Source organism: Oncorhynchus masou, chromosome 30 (assembly GCF_036934945.1).
Source record: "Oncorhynchus masou masou isolate Uvic2021 chromosome 30, UVic_Omas_1.1, whole genome shotgun sequence".
Classification (NCBI taxonomy): Eukaryota; Metazoa; Chordata; class Actinopteri; order Salmoniformes; family Salmonidae; genus Oncorhynchus; species Oncorhynchus masou.
The window spans coordinates 59,858,891-59,874,749 of record NC_088241.1 but is presented as its reverse complement, the minus strand read 5'-3'; the positions used below and the strand labels follow the sequence as shown (position 1 = coordinate 59,874,749).

Below are 15,859 nucleotides of genomic sequence, written 5' to 3'. Positions count from 1 at the left end.
GTAGTTAACTAGTGATTATGTTAAGATTAAAAAAAATTTTTATAAGATACGTTTAATGCTAGCTAGCACCTTAACTTGGCTCCTTTCTGCACTCACATAACAGGTAGTCAGCCTGCCACGCAGTCTCCTCGTGGAGTGCAATGTAATCGGCCATGATCGGTGTCCAAAAAATGCTGATTACCGATTGTTATGAAAACTTGAAATCGGCCCTAATTAATCAGCCATTCTGATTAATCGGTCGACCTAAAAATAAACACCATGTGACCACGCGGCCGTCATACCGCTCAGGAAGGAGATGCGTTCTGTTTCCTAGAGATGAACGTACTTTGGTGAGAAAAGTGCAAATCAATTCCAGAACAACAGCAAAGGACCTTATGAAGATGCTGGAGGAAACAGGTACAAAATGATCTATACCCACAATAAAACAAGTCCTATATCGACGTAACCTGAAAGGCCACTCAGCAAGGAAGAAGCCACTGCTCCAAAACCGCCATAAAAAAGCCAGACTACGATTTGCAACTGCATGTGGGGACAAAGATCATACTTTTTGGAGAAATGTCTGATGAAACAAAATTGAACTGTTTGGCAATAATGACCATCGTTATATTTGGAGGAAAAATGGGGATGCTTGCAAGCCGAAGAACACCATCCCAACCGTCAAGCACGGGGGTGGCAGCATCATGTTGAGGGGATGCTTTGCTGCATGAGGGACTGGTGCTCTTCACAAAATAGATGACATCATGAGGTAGGAAAATTATGTGGATATATTGAAGCGTTCCAAATAGACAATGACCCCAAGCATACTTCCAAAGTTGTGGCAAAATGGCTTAACTTCTTGAAACTCCCCATCCCGGATCAAACATTAACGATTTCTGAAAATCGCAAATAAAATTAAAATAATGCGTTTGCTCTCAAGCTTAGCCTTTTCTTAACAACACTGTCATCTCAGATTTTCAAAATATGCTTTTGAACCATAGAAATTGACTAATTTGTGTAAGAGTATGCAAAGCTAGCATAGCATTTTGTGTAGCATGTAGCACGCAACATTTTCACAAAAACCAGCACGGGGTGGCAGCATCATGTTGAGGGGATGCTTTGCTGCATGAGGGACTGGTGCTCTTCACAAAATAGATGACATCATGAGGTAGGAAAATTATGTGGATATATTGAAGCAACATCTCAAGACACCAGTCAGGAAGTTAAAGCTTGGTCGCAAATGGGTGTTCCAAATGGACAATGACCCCAAGCATACTTCCAAAGTTGTGGCAAAATGGCTTAAGGACAACAAAGTCAAGTTATTGGAGTGGCCATCACGAAGTCCTGACTAAAGTGGTGATCTTAACTGACCTAAGACGGGAAATTTTTACTAGGATTAGATGTCAGGAATTGTGAAAAACTGAGTTCTTCCGACTTCAACTGTACATTCCAGCCTATTGGATAGATTGAGAAATGGAAATGCTGAGGGGAAGAAAAGTATGAATTTTCCCACATTATGCTCAATATGAATGGAATGGAAATTAGAGTTAGACTGTAATTAAATTCAACTGATAGTGGATGAGACAATAATACATGAATATACTTTAATTAGAATGCTTCATATGGTCTAGGTTATTAATGTGTGTGTATATCTATTTTGCAGTGAGCACCCCACACTTCCTCCACATCAAAGGTGTGGAGGTCAACGCCAGGCAGACCGCCACCTTCCAGTGCACAGTCAACGGTCGACCACAAGACAGCCACAACCTCTGGTTACAGGCAAGTCAATTTTGACCTTAAACAGTCCTATGCGGTCGTTTTAGATCCTTAATGCCACAGTGTTGGTGTCACATGAAGACAAACTGCCATTACCAGACTCCTTGTGTATGGCACTTCTTCTTGAACCTTGGTTGACATCTGGACCTGAAATGAGAAGCTCTGTGTTTTCCACCGTTCTCCATGACATTACTGTGGAGCGGAAGGATCCAAACCTCTACCTACCTAATGAGGGCCCTACTCTGAACAGACCTCTACCTACCTAATGAGGGCCCTACTCTGAACAGACCTCTACCTACCTAATGAGGGCCCTACTCTGAACAGACCTCTACCTACCTAATGAGGGCCCTACTCTGAACAGACCTCTACCTACCTAATGAGGGCCCTACTCTGAACAGACCTCTACCTACCTAATGAGGGCCCTACTCTGAACAGACCTATACCTAACTAATGAGGTCCCTACTCTCAACAGACCTCTACCTACCTAATGAGTGCCAGACTCTGAACAGACCTCTACTACTAACTAATGAGGGCCCTACTCTGAACAGACCTACAGACCTCTACCTACCTAATGAGGGCCCTAGACTCTACCTACCTAATGAGGGCCCTACTCTCAACAGACCTCTACCTACCTAATGAGGGCCCTACAACAGACCTCTACCTACCTAATGAGGGCCCTACTCTGAACAGACCTCTACCTAACTAATGAGGGCCCTACTCTCAACAGACCTCTACCTACCTAATGAGGGCCCTACTCTGAACAGACCTCTACCTACCTAATGAGGGCCCTACTCTGAACAGACCTCTACCTACCTAATGAGGGCCCTACTCTGAACAGACCTCTACCTACACTACTGTTCAAAAGTTTGGGGTCACTTAGAAATGTCCTTGTTTTTGAAAGGAAAAACATTTGTTCATTTTAAAATAACATCAAATTGATCAGAAATACAGTGTAGACGTTAATGCTGTAAATGACTATTGTAGCTGGAAACTGCAGATTTAAATAAAAATGGAATATCTACATAGGCGTACAGAGGCAAATTATCAGCAACCATCACTCCTGTGATCCAATGGCACGTTGTGTTAGCTAATCAAAGTTTATAATTTTAAAAGGTTAATTGATCATTAGAAAACCCTTATGAAATTAGGTTAGCACAGCTGAAAACTGTTGTTCTGATTAAAGAAGCAATTAAACTGGCCTTCTTTAGACTAGTTGAGTATCTGGAGCATCAGCATTTGTGGGTTCGATGACGGGCTTAAAATGGACAGAAACAAAGACTTTCTTCTGAAACTCGTCAGTCTATTCTTGTAAAACACCAGTCTCAACGTCAACAGTGAAGAGGCGACTCTGGGATGCTAGCCTTCTAGGCAGAGTTTCTCTGACCGGTGTCTGTGTTCTTTTGCCCATCTCAATCTTTTCTTTTTATTGGCCAGTCTGCGATATGGCTTTTTATTTGCAACTCTGCCTAAAAGGCCAGCATCCCGGAGTCGCATCTTCGCTGTTGACTTTGAGACGGGTGTTTTTCGGGTACTATTTAATGAAGCTGCCAGTTGAGGAGTCTGTTTCTCAAACTTGTGTGTGTTGCCTCACAGTCCCTGCTGTTCCATAAGGTTGTTTTTTTTCTTGTTTTTTACTGCTTGCGTCAGTTACTTGATGTGGAATAGAGTTCCATGTAGTTATGGCTCTATGTAGTACTGTGTGCCTCCCATAGTCTGTTCTGGACTTGGGGACTGTGAAGAGACCTCTGGTGGCATGTCTTGTGGGGTATGCATGGGTGCCGAGCTTTGTGCCAGTAGTTTAGACAGACAGCTCGGTGCATTCAACATGTCAATACCTCTCATTAATGAAAGTAGTGATGAAGTCAATTTCTCCTCCACTTTGAGCCAGGAGAGATGGACATGCATGTTGTTAATGTTTTTTCTCTGTTTTCATCCAAGGGCCAGCCGTGCTGCCCTGTTCTGAGCCAATTGCAATATTCCTTAGTCCGTTTTTGTGGCACCTGACCACACGACTGAACAGTAGTCCTGGTGCGACAAAATTAGGGCCTGTTGGACCTGCCTTGTTGATAGTGTTGTTAAAACAGAGCATCGCTTTATTATAGACAGACTTCTCCCCATCTTAGCTACTACTGCATCAATATGTTTTGACCATGACAGTTTCCAATCTAGTGTTACTCCAAGCAATTTAGTCATCTCAACCTTCTCAATTTCCACCTTAATTATTACAATATTTAGTTGAGGTTTAGTGAGTGTTTTGTTCCAAATACAATGCTTTTAGTTTTAGAAATATTTAGGGCTAACCTATTCCTTGCCACCCAATCTGAAACTAACTGCAGCTCTTTGTGGCGTGTTGCAGTCATTTCAGTCGCTGTAGTAGCTGACGTGTATAGCGTTGTCATCCGTATACATAGAAACTCTGGCTTTACTCAGTCAGTGGCATGTCATTAGTAAACATTTTTAAAAGCAAGGGGCCTAAACAGCTACCCTGTGGAATTCCTGATTCTAACTGGATTATATTTGATAGGCTAATATTAAAGAACACCATATGTGTTCTGTTAGACAAGTAACTCTTAATCCACATTATAGCAAGGGGTGTAAAGCCATAGCACATATGTTTTTCCAGCAGCAGACTATGATCAATAATGTCAAAAGCTGCGCTGAAGTCTAACAAGACAGCCCCCACAATCTTTTTATCATCAATTTCTCTCAGCCAATCATCAGTCATTTGTGGAAGTGCTGTGCTTGTTGAGTGTCCTTCCCTACAAGAATGTTGAAATTCTGTTGTCATTTTTCTTGTCATCTGCATATCACTGAGTTATCTGTAGGTTGACAGTGTGTGAGGTAGATCAGTGTGCTATCGGTAGGTTGACAGTAAATGAGGTAATCGCTCTTCTTAACGAATTCCTTTCATCCTCGTTATTGCCGGAGATGAAACACTAGCATTAAGTGAAATCCCCCCCGGTGACAGTAATGAAGAAATATTCCTGACAAACAAATGGCCCCCCATCTGGTATGGGTGTGTGTGTGTTTGGTTTTGTCGGCGTGTGTGTGGTGACAGCTGTGAGGAAGCCGGGGTGCAGAGAGAACACACAGCGTGGCGCTTGCTGACAGGATTCTCTGTCCCTCTCGCTCTTCAAACAGACCAGCAGACGAACACAAACATACACACAGCCTGCTGACACAACACTCCTGGTATTGCCAGAAGTTGTATTTGACCCCCTCTTCCAATTTCATGCACCAAAAGAAAACATTGGGAGGATATCTCCTCTAACATAAAGAAAACATCAGGAGGATATCTCCCCTAACATAAACATCAGGAGGATATCTCCTCTAACATAAACACCAGGAGGATATCTCCCCTAGCATAAACATCAGGAGGATATCTCCCCTAACATAAACATCAGGAGGATATCTCCTCTAACATAAACACCAGGAGGATATCTCCCCTAACATAAACATCAGGAGGATATCTCCCCTAACATAAACATCAGGAGGATATCTCCTCTAACATAAACATCAGGAGGATATCTCCCCTAGGAGGATATAAACATCAGGAGGATATCTCCTCTAACATAAACATCAGGAGGATATCTCCTCTAACATAAACATCAGGAGGATATCTCCCCTAACATAAACATCAGGAGGATATCTCCTCTAACATAAACACCAGGAGGATATCTCCTCTAACATAAACATCAGGAGGATATCTCCCCTAACATAAACATCAGGAGGATATCTCCCCTAACATAAACATCAGGAGGATATCTCCCCTAACATAAACATCAGGAGGCTATCTCCTCTAACATAAACATCAGGAGGATATCTCCTCTAACATAAACATCAGGAGGATATCTCCTCTAACATAAACATCAGGAGGCTATCTCCTCTAACATAAACATCAGGAGGATATCTCCTCTAACATAAACATCAGGAGGATATCTCCCCTAACATAAACATCAGGAGGATATCTCCCCTAACATAAACATCAGGAGGATATCTCCTCTAACATAAACATCAGGAGGATATCTCCTCTAACATAAACATCAGGAGGATATCTCCCCTAACATAAACATCAGGAGGATATCTCCTCTAACATAAACATCAGGAGGATATCTCCTCTAACATAAACATCAGGAGGATATCTCCTCTAACATAAACATCAGGAGGATATCTCCTCTAACATAAACATCAGGAGGATATCTCCTCTAACATAAACATCAGGAGGATATCTCCTCTAACATAAACATCAGGAGGATATCTCCCCTAACATAAACATCAGGAGGATATCTCCTCTAACATAAACACCAGGAGGATATCTCCTCTAACATAAACATCAGGAGGATATCTCCCCTAACATAAACATCAGGAGGATATCTCCTCTAACATAAACATCAGGAGGATATCTCCTCTAACATAAACACCAGGAGGATATCTCCTCTAACATAAACATCGGGAGGATATCTCCTCTAACATAAACATCGGGAGGATATCTCCTCTAACATAAACATCAGGAGGATATCTCCCCCAACATAAACATCAGGAGGATATCTCCTCTAACATAAACATCAGGAGGCTATCTCCTCTAACATAAACATCAGGAGGATATCTCCTCTAACATAAACACCAGGAGGATATCTCCTCTAACATAAACATCAGGAGGATATCTCCCCCAACATAAACATCAGGAGGATATCTCCTCTAACATAAACATCAGGAGGATATCTCCTCTAACATAAACATCAGGAGGATATCTCCCCTAACATAAACATCAGGAGGATATCTCCTCTAACATAAACATCAGGAGGATATCTCCTCTAACATAAACACCAGGAGGATATCTCCTCTAACATAAACATCAGGAGGATATCTCCTCTAACATAAACATCAGGAGGATATCTCCTCTAACATAAACATCAGGAGGATATCTCCCTTAACATAAACATCAGGAGGATATCTCCTCTAACATAAACATCAGGAGGCTATCTCCCCTAACATAAACATCAGGAGGATATCTCCTCTAACATAAACATCAGGAGGATATCTCCCCTAGCATAAACATCAGGAGGATATCTCCTCTAACATAAACATCAGGAGGATATCTCCTCTAACATAAACATCAGGAGGATATCTCCTCTAACATAAACATCAGGAGGATATCTCCCCTAACATAAACATCAGGAGGATATCTCCTCTAACATAAACATCAGGAGGATATCTCCTCTAACATAAACATCAGGAGGATATCTCCTCTAACATAAACACCAGGAGGATATCTCCTCTAACATAAACATCAGGAGGATATCTCCTCTAACATAAAGAAAACAGCGGGAGGATATCTCCTCTAACATAAACATCAGGAGGATATCTCCCCTAACATAAACATCAGGAGGATATCTCCTCTAACATAAACATCAGGAGGATATCTCCTCTAACATAAACATCAGGAGGATATCTCCTCTAACATAAACATCAGGAGGATATCTCCCCCAACATAAACATCAGGAGGATATCTCCCCCAACATAAACATCAGGAGGATATCTCCTCTAACATAAACATCAGGAGGATATCTCCTCTAACATAAACATCAGGAGGATATCTCCCCTAACATAAACATCAGGAGGATATCTCCTCTAACATAAACATCAGGAGGCTATCTCCTCTAACATGATGGCCAGTGCTCTGTCTGGTCTGTTGTTCTCTCTCCCATCTAAAGTATTGGACCGTCAGCGGTTCAGTTTGACCGCTCTGTGACCGTCTGCACCGATGCTGTTCCCCAGGTGGCCTAGACTAGCGTTGCCTGCCAGGCAGCCACGTACTCCTCTCCTATTCATAAATCGACCAGCGGAATGTGGAAACCTGCTGGTTAGCCCCATGGTGTTAGACCCTATAGCCTGCAGGCACTCTTCAATAGGTCTCAGCTCATGTGTTAACAATGTACTGCTTCAATCTGCAGTACATTCTACTGTACCCTAGTCTACACCATGCTGGCAGTGTTGACTTCATAAACAAAGATTGACAAGCGTCACTGCAGACGACTCAATTTGTCAAATGAGGGGAACCAGTTTGGATGGGGAATGTGTTAGTCGCAACACTCCTAATGTACAGTTGAAGTCGGAAGTTTACATACACTTAGGTTGGAGACATTAAAACTCGTTTTTCAACCACTCCACAAATGTCTTGTTAACAAACTATAGTTTTGGCAAGTCGGTTAGGACATCTACTTTGTGCATGACACAAGTCATTTTTCCAACAATTGTTTACAGACAGATTATTTCACTTATAATTCACTTTCACAATTCCAGTGGGTCAGAAGTTTACCTACACTAAGTTGACTATGCCTTTAAACAGCTTGGAAAATGCATGGCTTTAGAAGCTTCTGATAGCCTAATTGATATAATTTGAGTCATTTGGAGGTGTACCTGTGGATAGAAATCAAGGCCTACTTTCAAACTCAGTGCCTCTTTGCTTGATATAATGGGAAAATCAAAAGAAATCAGCCAAGACCTCAGAAAAAAATGTAGACCTCCACAAGTCTGGTTCATCCTTGGGAGGTACCACGTTCATCTGGAGAAACAATAGTATGCAAGTATAAACACCATGTGACCACGCAGCCGTCATACCGCTCAGGAAGGAGATGCGTTTTGTCTCCTAGACATGAACGTACTTTGGTGCGAAAAGTGCAAATCAATCCCAGAACAACAGCAAAAGGACCTTGTGAAGATGCTGGAGGAAACAGGTACAAAAGTATATATAGCCACAGTAAAACGAGTCCTAAATCAACATAACCTGAAAGGCCGCTCAGACAGGAAGAAGCCAATCCTCCAAACTGCCATAAAAATAGCCAGACTACGGTTTGCAACTGCACATGGGGACAAAGATCATACTTTTTGGCGAAATGTCTGATGAAACAAAAATAGAACTGTTTGGCCATAATGACCATCGTTATGTTTGTAGGAAAAATGGGGATGCTTGCAAGCTGAAGAACACCATCCCAACCATGAAGCAAGGGGGTGGCAGCATCATGTTGTGGGGGTGCTTTGCTGCGGGAGGGACTGGTGCTCTTCACAAAATAGATGGCATCATGAGGGGGGGAAAAGTACGTGGATATATTGAAGTAACATCTCAAGACATCAGTCGGGAAATTAAAGCTTGGTTGCAAATGGGTCTTCCAAATGGACAATGACCCCAAGCATACTTCCAAAGTTATGGCAAATGGCTTAAGGACAACAAAGTCAAGGTATTGGAGTGGCCATCACAATGCCCTGACCTCAATCCTATAGACAATTTGTGGGCAGAACTGAAAAAGCGTGTGCAAGCAAGGAGGCCTGCACACCTTACTCAGTTACACCAGCTCTGTCAGGAGGAATGGGCCAAAATTCACCCAAGGTATTGTGGGAAGCTTGTGGAAGGCTACCTGAAACCTTGACCCAAGTTAAACAATGTAAAGGCAATGCTACCAAATACTAATTGAGTGTATGTAAACTACTGACCCACTGGGAATGTGATGAAAGAAATAAAAGCTGAAATAAATCATTCTCTCTACTATTCTGACATTACACATTCTTCTAATAAAGTGGTGATCCTAACTGACCTAAAACAGGGAATTTTTACTATGATTAAATGTCAGGAATTGTGAAAAACTGAGTTGAAATGTATTTGGCTAAGGTGTATGTAAACTTTCGACTTCAACTGTACATTTACATGATCGTGTGTTGCTGTGTATTTTCCTACCAGGGTATCGGAGGGAGACGGGCCCCGATGAGAGAGACCAAGCCGGTGAACTCCCGCCGCTACACCGCCACGTTTGACGTGGAGAACACCACTAAGGGAGACTCTGGACGCTTCCGCTGCATCGTCCACTCAGACAAGGGCGTGGGCGTGTCCAGTTATGCCGACCTGACTGTCAAACGTAAGTCACGTTCTGCTTGTGCCTCCTATATTGACTTGCCAAAAAGACCGGTAAAGTTTCCTCACAAATAGGTGCTACGTCAGGGACTACTGTACAGTATACTGTTCATGTTAGTGTTATCCCTATGCATACACTATCTCTATTTAAGAGATAACATGTCACTTTGTCTTTTAATCAACTATAATAGATATTTAATTTAGTTAATTTCTTCAACCAGTCACAAACCAGTCTGTCATTTTATTGTATAATTTCCAATGTCAAGGCCAAGAGTGGGCCTCTCTCTCTCTCCAATCTCCATAGCTCAGGTTCAGCCTTAGTGATTGGCCTCTATTGTACTCTAAATGTCTCTCTTAGGAAGTTCAGTATGAGGGATAGCTATAATCCTGGCCTGCCAGATAGAGACCTGTCACTCACTCTCAAATAGCCCTGCGCGTTTCCACCATCACACTCTGTCTCTGTGTGCAGCAGGCGCCAGCAGCGGCCTCACTGACAATGTGTCGGAGGAGGAGGAGGAGGTGTGTGTGTGCATGTTGTACTGTTTATTAGGTACACCACCCCATTCATGAAAATGGTTCGCTCCTGTAGACTATATAAAACAGGCAGACATGCATCGAGGCATTGAGTTAGTGTTCGACTGAACGTTAGGATGGGCAAAACAAGTGACCTAAGCAACTTTGAGCATGGTGTCCATTCCAGGTGCTTCGTTTCCAGTATCTCAGAAACGGCTAGCCAGTGCCTCTCGCACGACATGTGTAGGGTTTACCTAGAATGATGCGACAAACAAAAAACATCCAGTCAGCGGCAGTCCTGAAGGGGGAAAAACACCTTGTTGATGAAAGGTCGAAGGACAATGGCAAGAATTGTGCAAGCTAACAGGCAGGCCACAAACAGTGAAATAATGGTGCAGTACAACAGTGGTGTGGAGAACGGCTTCTCGGAACACACAACTTGTCAGTCCTTTCCACAAATGGGCTATTGCAGCAAACAACCACACTAGGTTCCACTTGTATCAGCTAAAAACAAGAAGTGGCTCCAGTGGGCACACTATCACCAACACTGGACAATTGAGGATTGGAAAATCCCGGTTTCTGTTGCGTCATGCTGATGGCAGAGACATTTGGCGTGAGCAGCATGAGTCTGGAGACCCATCCTGCCTGGTGTCAAAGGTACAGTTGGTGGCTGTGGTGTAATGGTGTGGGGAATGTTTTCCTGGCACACGTTAGCTCCCTTGATTGGTCCCTTGATAACAATTGAGCAACTTTTCCACGCCCCGAAAAATTCAGGCTATTCTGTAGGCAAAGGGGAGGTCCGACCCGGTACTAGATGGGTGTACCTAATAAACTGGCCTCTGAGTTTGTCAGACATGTCGATGCAAGTGATCCCTGGCGTGTTGGTTGCCATAGTAAATCCCCCTCCACTTGGTTGTGTAGAGGAACGATATACGACGGCTGCCTCCTTTACCATGTCAAATTATGCTTCGTTATTTTAAACGCCGTTACCAAAGACTCCCGTTCTTCTCACTTCCCTGATTGAGGATGTAATATAACAGCAACAACCAGTTCCCTTTTCAATTGAGTTGTCTACATTTTTTCATCCCGGCCGTTTGTCCCCCTCTCACTGATCTAATATTTAATTTAGGAAACTTTTCATACTCACATCATTTTTATGAATTTGCCAACACCGACTCGGCGATGGCTCGTTTTTACCACTTGTTTTATTCCATCCAATTTATGAGGCAGTGTTTCGTCTAGTGAAGACGTGTGGTGGCTTTGTCAGCAGAGTGCACAGCTCTTCTCTGAGTTGGTGACCCTACTGGTCCTGTTTTCACACAGTCAGAGTAGGAGTGCTGATATAGGATCAGTTTAGCCTTTTAGATCATAATGAATAGGATTATATGGAGGGGCTGATCCCATATCTACAGGGGGGCTGATCCCATATCTACAGGGGGGCGGGGGGGGCTTATCCCATATCTACAGAGGGGGGGGGGGGGGGATCTGATCCCAGATCGATTGTGGGGGGGGGGGGGGCTGATCCCAGATTGATTGGGGGGAGCTGATCCCAGATCTATGGATGGGGTCAGGGACGGGGGCTGATCCCAGATCTAGTACCAGGGATACTGACCCAAGAACGGTCTTTAAAGTCCCAATGCAGCCGTTTTTATATCAATCTCAAATTGTTTTTGGGCAACAATTAAGTACCTTACTATAATAGATTTTCATTAAAATGGGCAAAAATAACTTTTTACCAAAACACCATTTCCCAAGCAAGAATTTAGCTAGGACTGTCTGGGAGTGGTTTGAGTAGGAAGGGAAACTGAAGCTGTTATTGGCAGAGAGGTTTGCAACTCTCTTTGCCGTTGGTCTAGTAACCAAATTACCGCATTGTGATGTCACCATGGAAAGCCGACACTCCTGCCCATACAAACCTGCTGATTAGAAGGTCCTCTTTAGATTGTATTTTCAACCAGTAACTATCAGGAAACAACACTGATGAAATGTTTTCACACTTCTACAGTGTTGGTTTCATCAGCTGTTGTACAATATGATATTAAACACAGGGAAAACTGAATGTTGACTGCACTGGGCCTGCTGTGGTCATATAGGCTGACCTGAGGCATGTAGAAGAATGGCTGGGGTTATAAATTATTCACGTTGTACTGTTTAACCCCCACATGGCCCAACAGGTCCCAGAGAGGGACATTACTACACCACTACTGCCAGTTAGAGCATATATTATTCACCTGGAACGCTACCTACTGCACAGGTGTATGTTGCGGTGCAGCAGGGTAGCCTTGTGGTTAGAGCATTGGACTAGTAACCGCAAGGCTGCAAGTTCAAACCCCCAAGCTGACAAGGTACAAATCTGTTGTTCTGCCCCTGAACAGGCAGTTAACCCACTGTTCCTAGGCCATCATTGAAAATAAGAATTTGTTCTTAAATAAAAAAATGTTAACCCTTTAGAGATTTAGATCCTTTAGAGGTTTAGATTTGCACTTTCGGTTTTGGACATTGATCCTTTTACTTTTTGTTTGCAGTGAATGTCACTTTTTGCTCTGACTTTGGATGTAGTTCAAGGTATTGAGTCTCTTTAGATGACCTCTTTGTCAGAGCTTGGCCAGCTAGGTCACAAGGGAGGGCTTGGCATCCATCTCAGAACACTGTGCCTTAGCCATACCTAATGTGCCTGTATCAGTAGCTTAGGCATACACTGCACCCCTAGAATGAACAAATGCTCCCTTTTGAACAGACCTGACCTCCATATTGCACCATTTAGAAGCACTATCATTGCCTGGAGTTATAACTACTGTTTGTGAATCTCACAGGCTTATTAGCGTACCATGTGTAACAGTATAGCTTCTGTCCCTCTCCTTGCCCCTACCTGGGCTCGAACCAGGGACCCTCTGCACACATCAACAACAGCCACCATCAAAGCATCGTTACCCATCACTCCACAAAAGCCGTGGCCCTTGCAGAGCAGGGGGAACAACTACTTCAAGGTATCAGAGCAAGTGACGTCACCGACTGAAACGCTGTTAGCGCACACCCCGCTAACTAACTGGCCATTTTACTTCTGTTACACTCACCCCCTTTTGACCTCCTCCTTTTCCGCAGAAACCAGTGATCCGGGTCAACAGTATCAATGCAACAGTATAGCTTCCGTCCCTCTCCTCGCGCCGACCTGGGCGCGAACCAGGGACTCACTGCACACATCAACAACTGCCTCCCGGGTGGTGCAATGGTCTAAGGCACTGCATCGCAGTGCTAGCTGTGCCACCAGAGATTCTGGGTTTGAGCCCAGGCTCCATGTGGCGGTGCTCAATTGGCCCAGCGTCGTATGGGTTGGGGAGGGTTTGGTCGGCAGGGATGTCCTTGTCTCCTCGCACACTAGCAACTCCTGTGGAGGGCCGGGCGCAGTGCGTGCTGACCAGGTCGCCAGGTGTACGGTGTTTCCTCCAACACATTGGTGCGGCTGGCTTCCGGGTTAGATGTACATTGTGTCAAGAAGCAGTGCGTCTTGGTTGGGTTGTTTCAGAGGACGCATGGCTCTCGACCTTCGCCTCTCCCGAGTCCGTACAGGAGGTGCAGCGATGAGACAAGATTAACTACTACCAATTGGATACCACAAAATTGGAGAGATAAAGGGGTAGAATAAAAAAAAAATAAAAAAAACTGCCTCCCACGAAGCATCGTTACTCATCGCTCCACAAAAGCCACGGCCCTTGCAGAGCAGGGTGAACAACTACTTCAAGGTCTCAGAGCGAGTGACGTCACCGATTTGAAACGCTGTTAGTGCACACCCCGCTAACTAGCTAGCCAGTTCATGTCAGTTACACATGGCTAGCACTGCCACACTAGCAACAACAAGCTTGCTCACAGAACATCCAATGTCTCTCTGACCCTGTTTTTGAACTCCTTTCTAAATATTGAACCCTAATCATTTCAGCACAATCCTAATGGTACCCAGAAGGGGAGTTTACATAAGCTTCCACAGCCCATGGGACAGGGACCAGTCATCTGGGGAACCGTGCGGGCTTAGGGGTTGGGTTGCATGGGAGCCGACCAGCCAATAACACTTCATATATAGCCTGTTTAGGGAGGGTGTGGCTAGCAGCAGGTGCTATATAAAGTCACAGCTGCTTTTAGTTTCATAGTGCCTCTCCAGTCCACACGGCTCGCTGCTTGCTGACTCAGCAGTTATGGCTACATGCAGCCATCCAGCGCCACGGCGACAGCTGAGCACCACCACCAACCACATGGCGACCACACGTAGACTTGCTTGCTGCCGCGAGCAGGCTCTTTGAACTAGGGGCACTCCTTTATGACCTCTAGGTTGTTGAGCAAGTGGGACTTGTAGTTCAACTGTAAAGTGGGACTTGTAGTTCAACTGTAAAGTGGGACTTGTAGTTCAACTGTAAAGTGGGACTTGTAGTTCAACTGTAATTATGGATGAAGTCCCTTTTATTTGTTGAGCAACGTAGTGATGATGGGGATATCACTCCTCCAGAATTCGACTCAAATACTATTTGTTTTGTTTATACTTCAGCTGCAATTGATTACGCTTGCCTGGCCCAATGGAGCCAGTAGGATAGTCCCAAAAGTGCAAACTACACCCCTCTGTAACTCTCGGCAGACTCAATCAAATGCTCAGTGTTTGAAAGAAAACAAATCCTCTCACCACACAGATTGGTGTTGTCTGTAATGTCAGCCCCAGCGCATTATGCTGTTTAGTCATTACTGATGGTCGATACCCACGTGGAGGTGAAAGGGAGTGAGGCCTGACACATCACACGGCACCCGTCAGTACGATGTGGCTTCAACCTTTTGTTTTCCCATTCTGCTACACGTCAGTGGCCTCGAAGGATCGATTGCCTGGCCCTCCCGAAGCTGTTGAAGGACCTGATATCTTATTTATCTCTTTCTTTCTTCCCCCAACCCAAACAAAATGTCAGAGATGATGTGGTATCGGCTTAGAGGAAATGGAGACTGCTAGAACACCTTACAAGCCCCGCCGTCTAACTCCACCGCACAGCCAGATTGAACTGTCACTTCATCTCAAAGTTAATCTGAGCTGACGATGAGGTGGCATCGCGCTCTCTCGCTCTGTTCTCTCGCTCTGTTCTCTCGCTCTGTTCTCTCGCTCTGTTCTCTCGCTCTGTTCTCTCGCTCTGTTCTCTCGCTCTGTTCTCTCTCTGTGTTCTCTCGCTCTGTTCTCTCTCTTTGTTCTCTCTCTGTGTTCTCTCGCTCTGTTCTCTCTCTGTGTTCTCTCGCTCTGTTCTCTCTGTGTGTTCGCTCTCTCTGTGTGTTCGCTCTCTCTGTCTCTCTGTGTGTTCGCTCTCTCTCTCTCTCTCTCTGTGTGTTCGCTCTCTCTCTCTCTCTGTGTGTTCGCTCTCTCTCTCTCTCTGTGTGTTCGCTCTCTCTCTCTCTGTGTGTTCGCTCTCTCTCTCTCTGTGTGTTCTCTCTCTCTGTGTGTTTCTCTCTCTCTGTGTGTTCTCTCTCTCTCTGTGTGTTCTCTCTCTCTGTGTGTTCTCTCTCTCTGTCTGTTCTCTCTCTCTGTCTGTTCTCTCTCTCTGTCTGTTCTCTCTCTCTGTCTGTTCTCTCTCTCTGTCTGTTCTCTCTCGCTGCTTCTAGAGACAGTAAGAGGTATTTATTTGGCATGTGAGTCTCCACTTGTTTGCCGTCTGATAACAGTTAAATCAG

The 15,859-nt window shown here is 44.3% G+C and overlaps 1 protein-coding gene across 7 annotated transcripts in view; it reads left to right on the top strand.

The window, feature by feature from the left end:
- LOC135522887 (receptor-type tyrosine-protein phosphatase mu-like) overlaps positions 1 to 15,859 on the top strand; it is a 313,769-nt gene that overhangs the window by 117,222 nt on the left and 180,688 nt on the right. For all 7 annotated transcript variants that reach the window (XM_064949557.1, XM_064949559.1, XM_064949554.1 and 4 more), the window contains exons 5-6: positions 1,640 to 1,755; positions 9,488 to 9,662. In XM_064949557.1, coding sequence (XP_064805629.1) covers positions 1,640 to 1,755; positions 9,488 to 9,662 — 291 coding nt within the window. The remainder of the gene's footprint in view (positions 1 to 1,639; positions 1,756 to 9,487; positions 9,663 to 15,859) is intronic.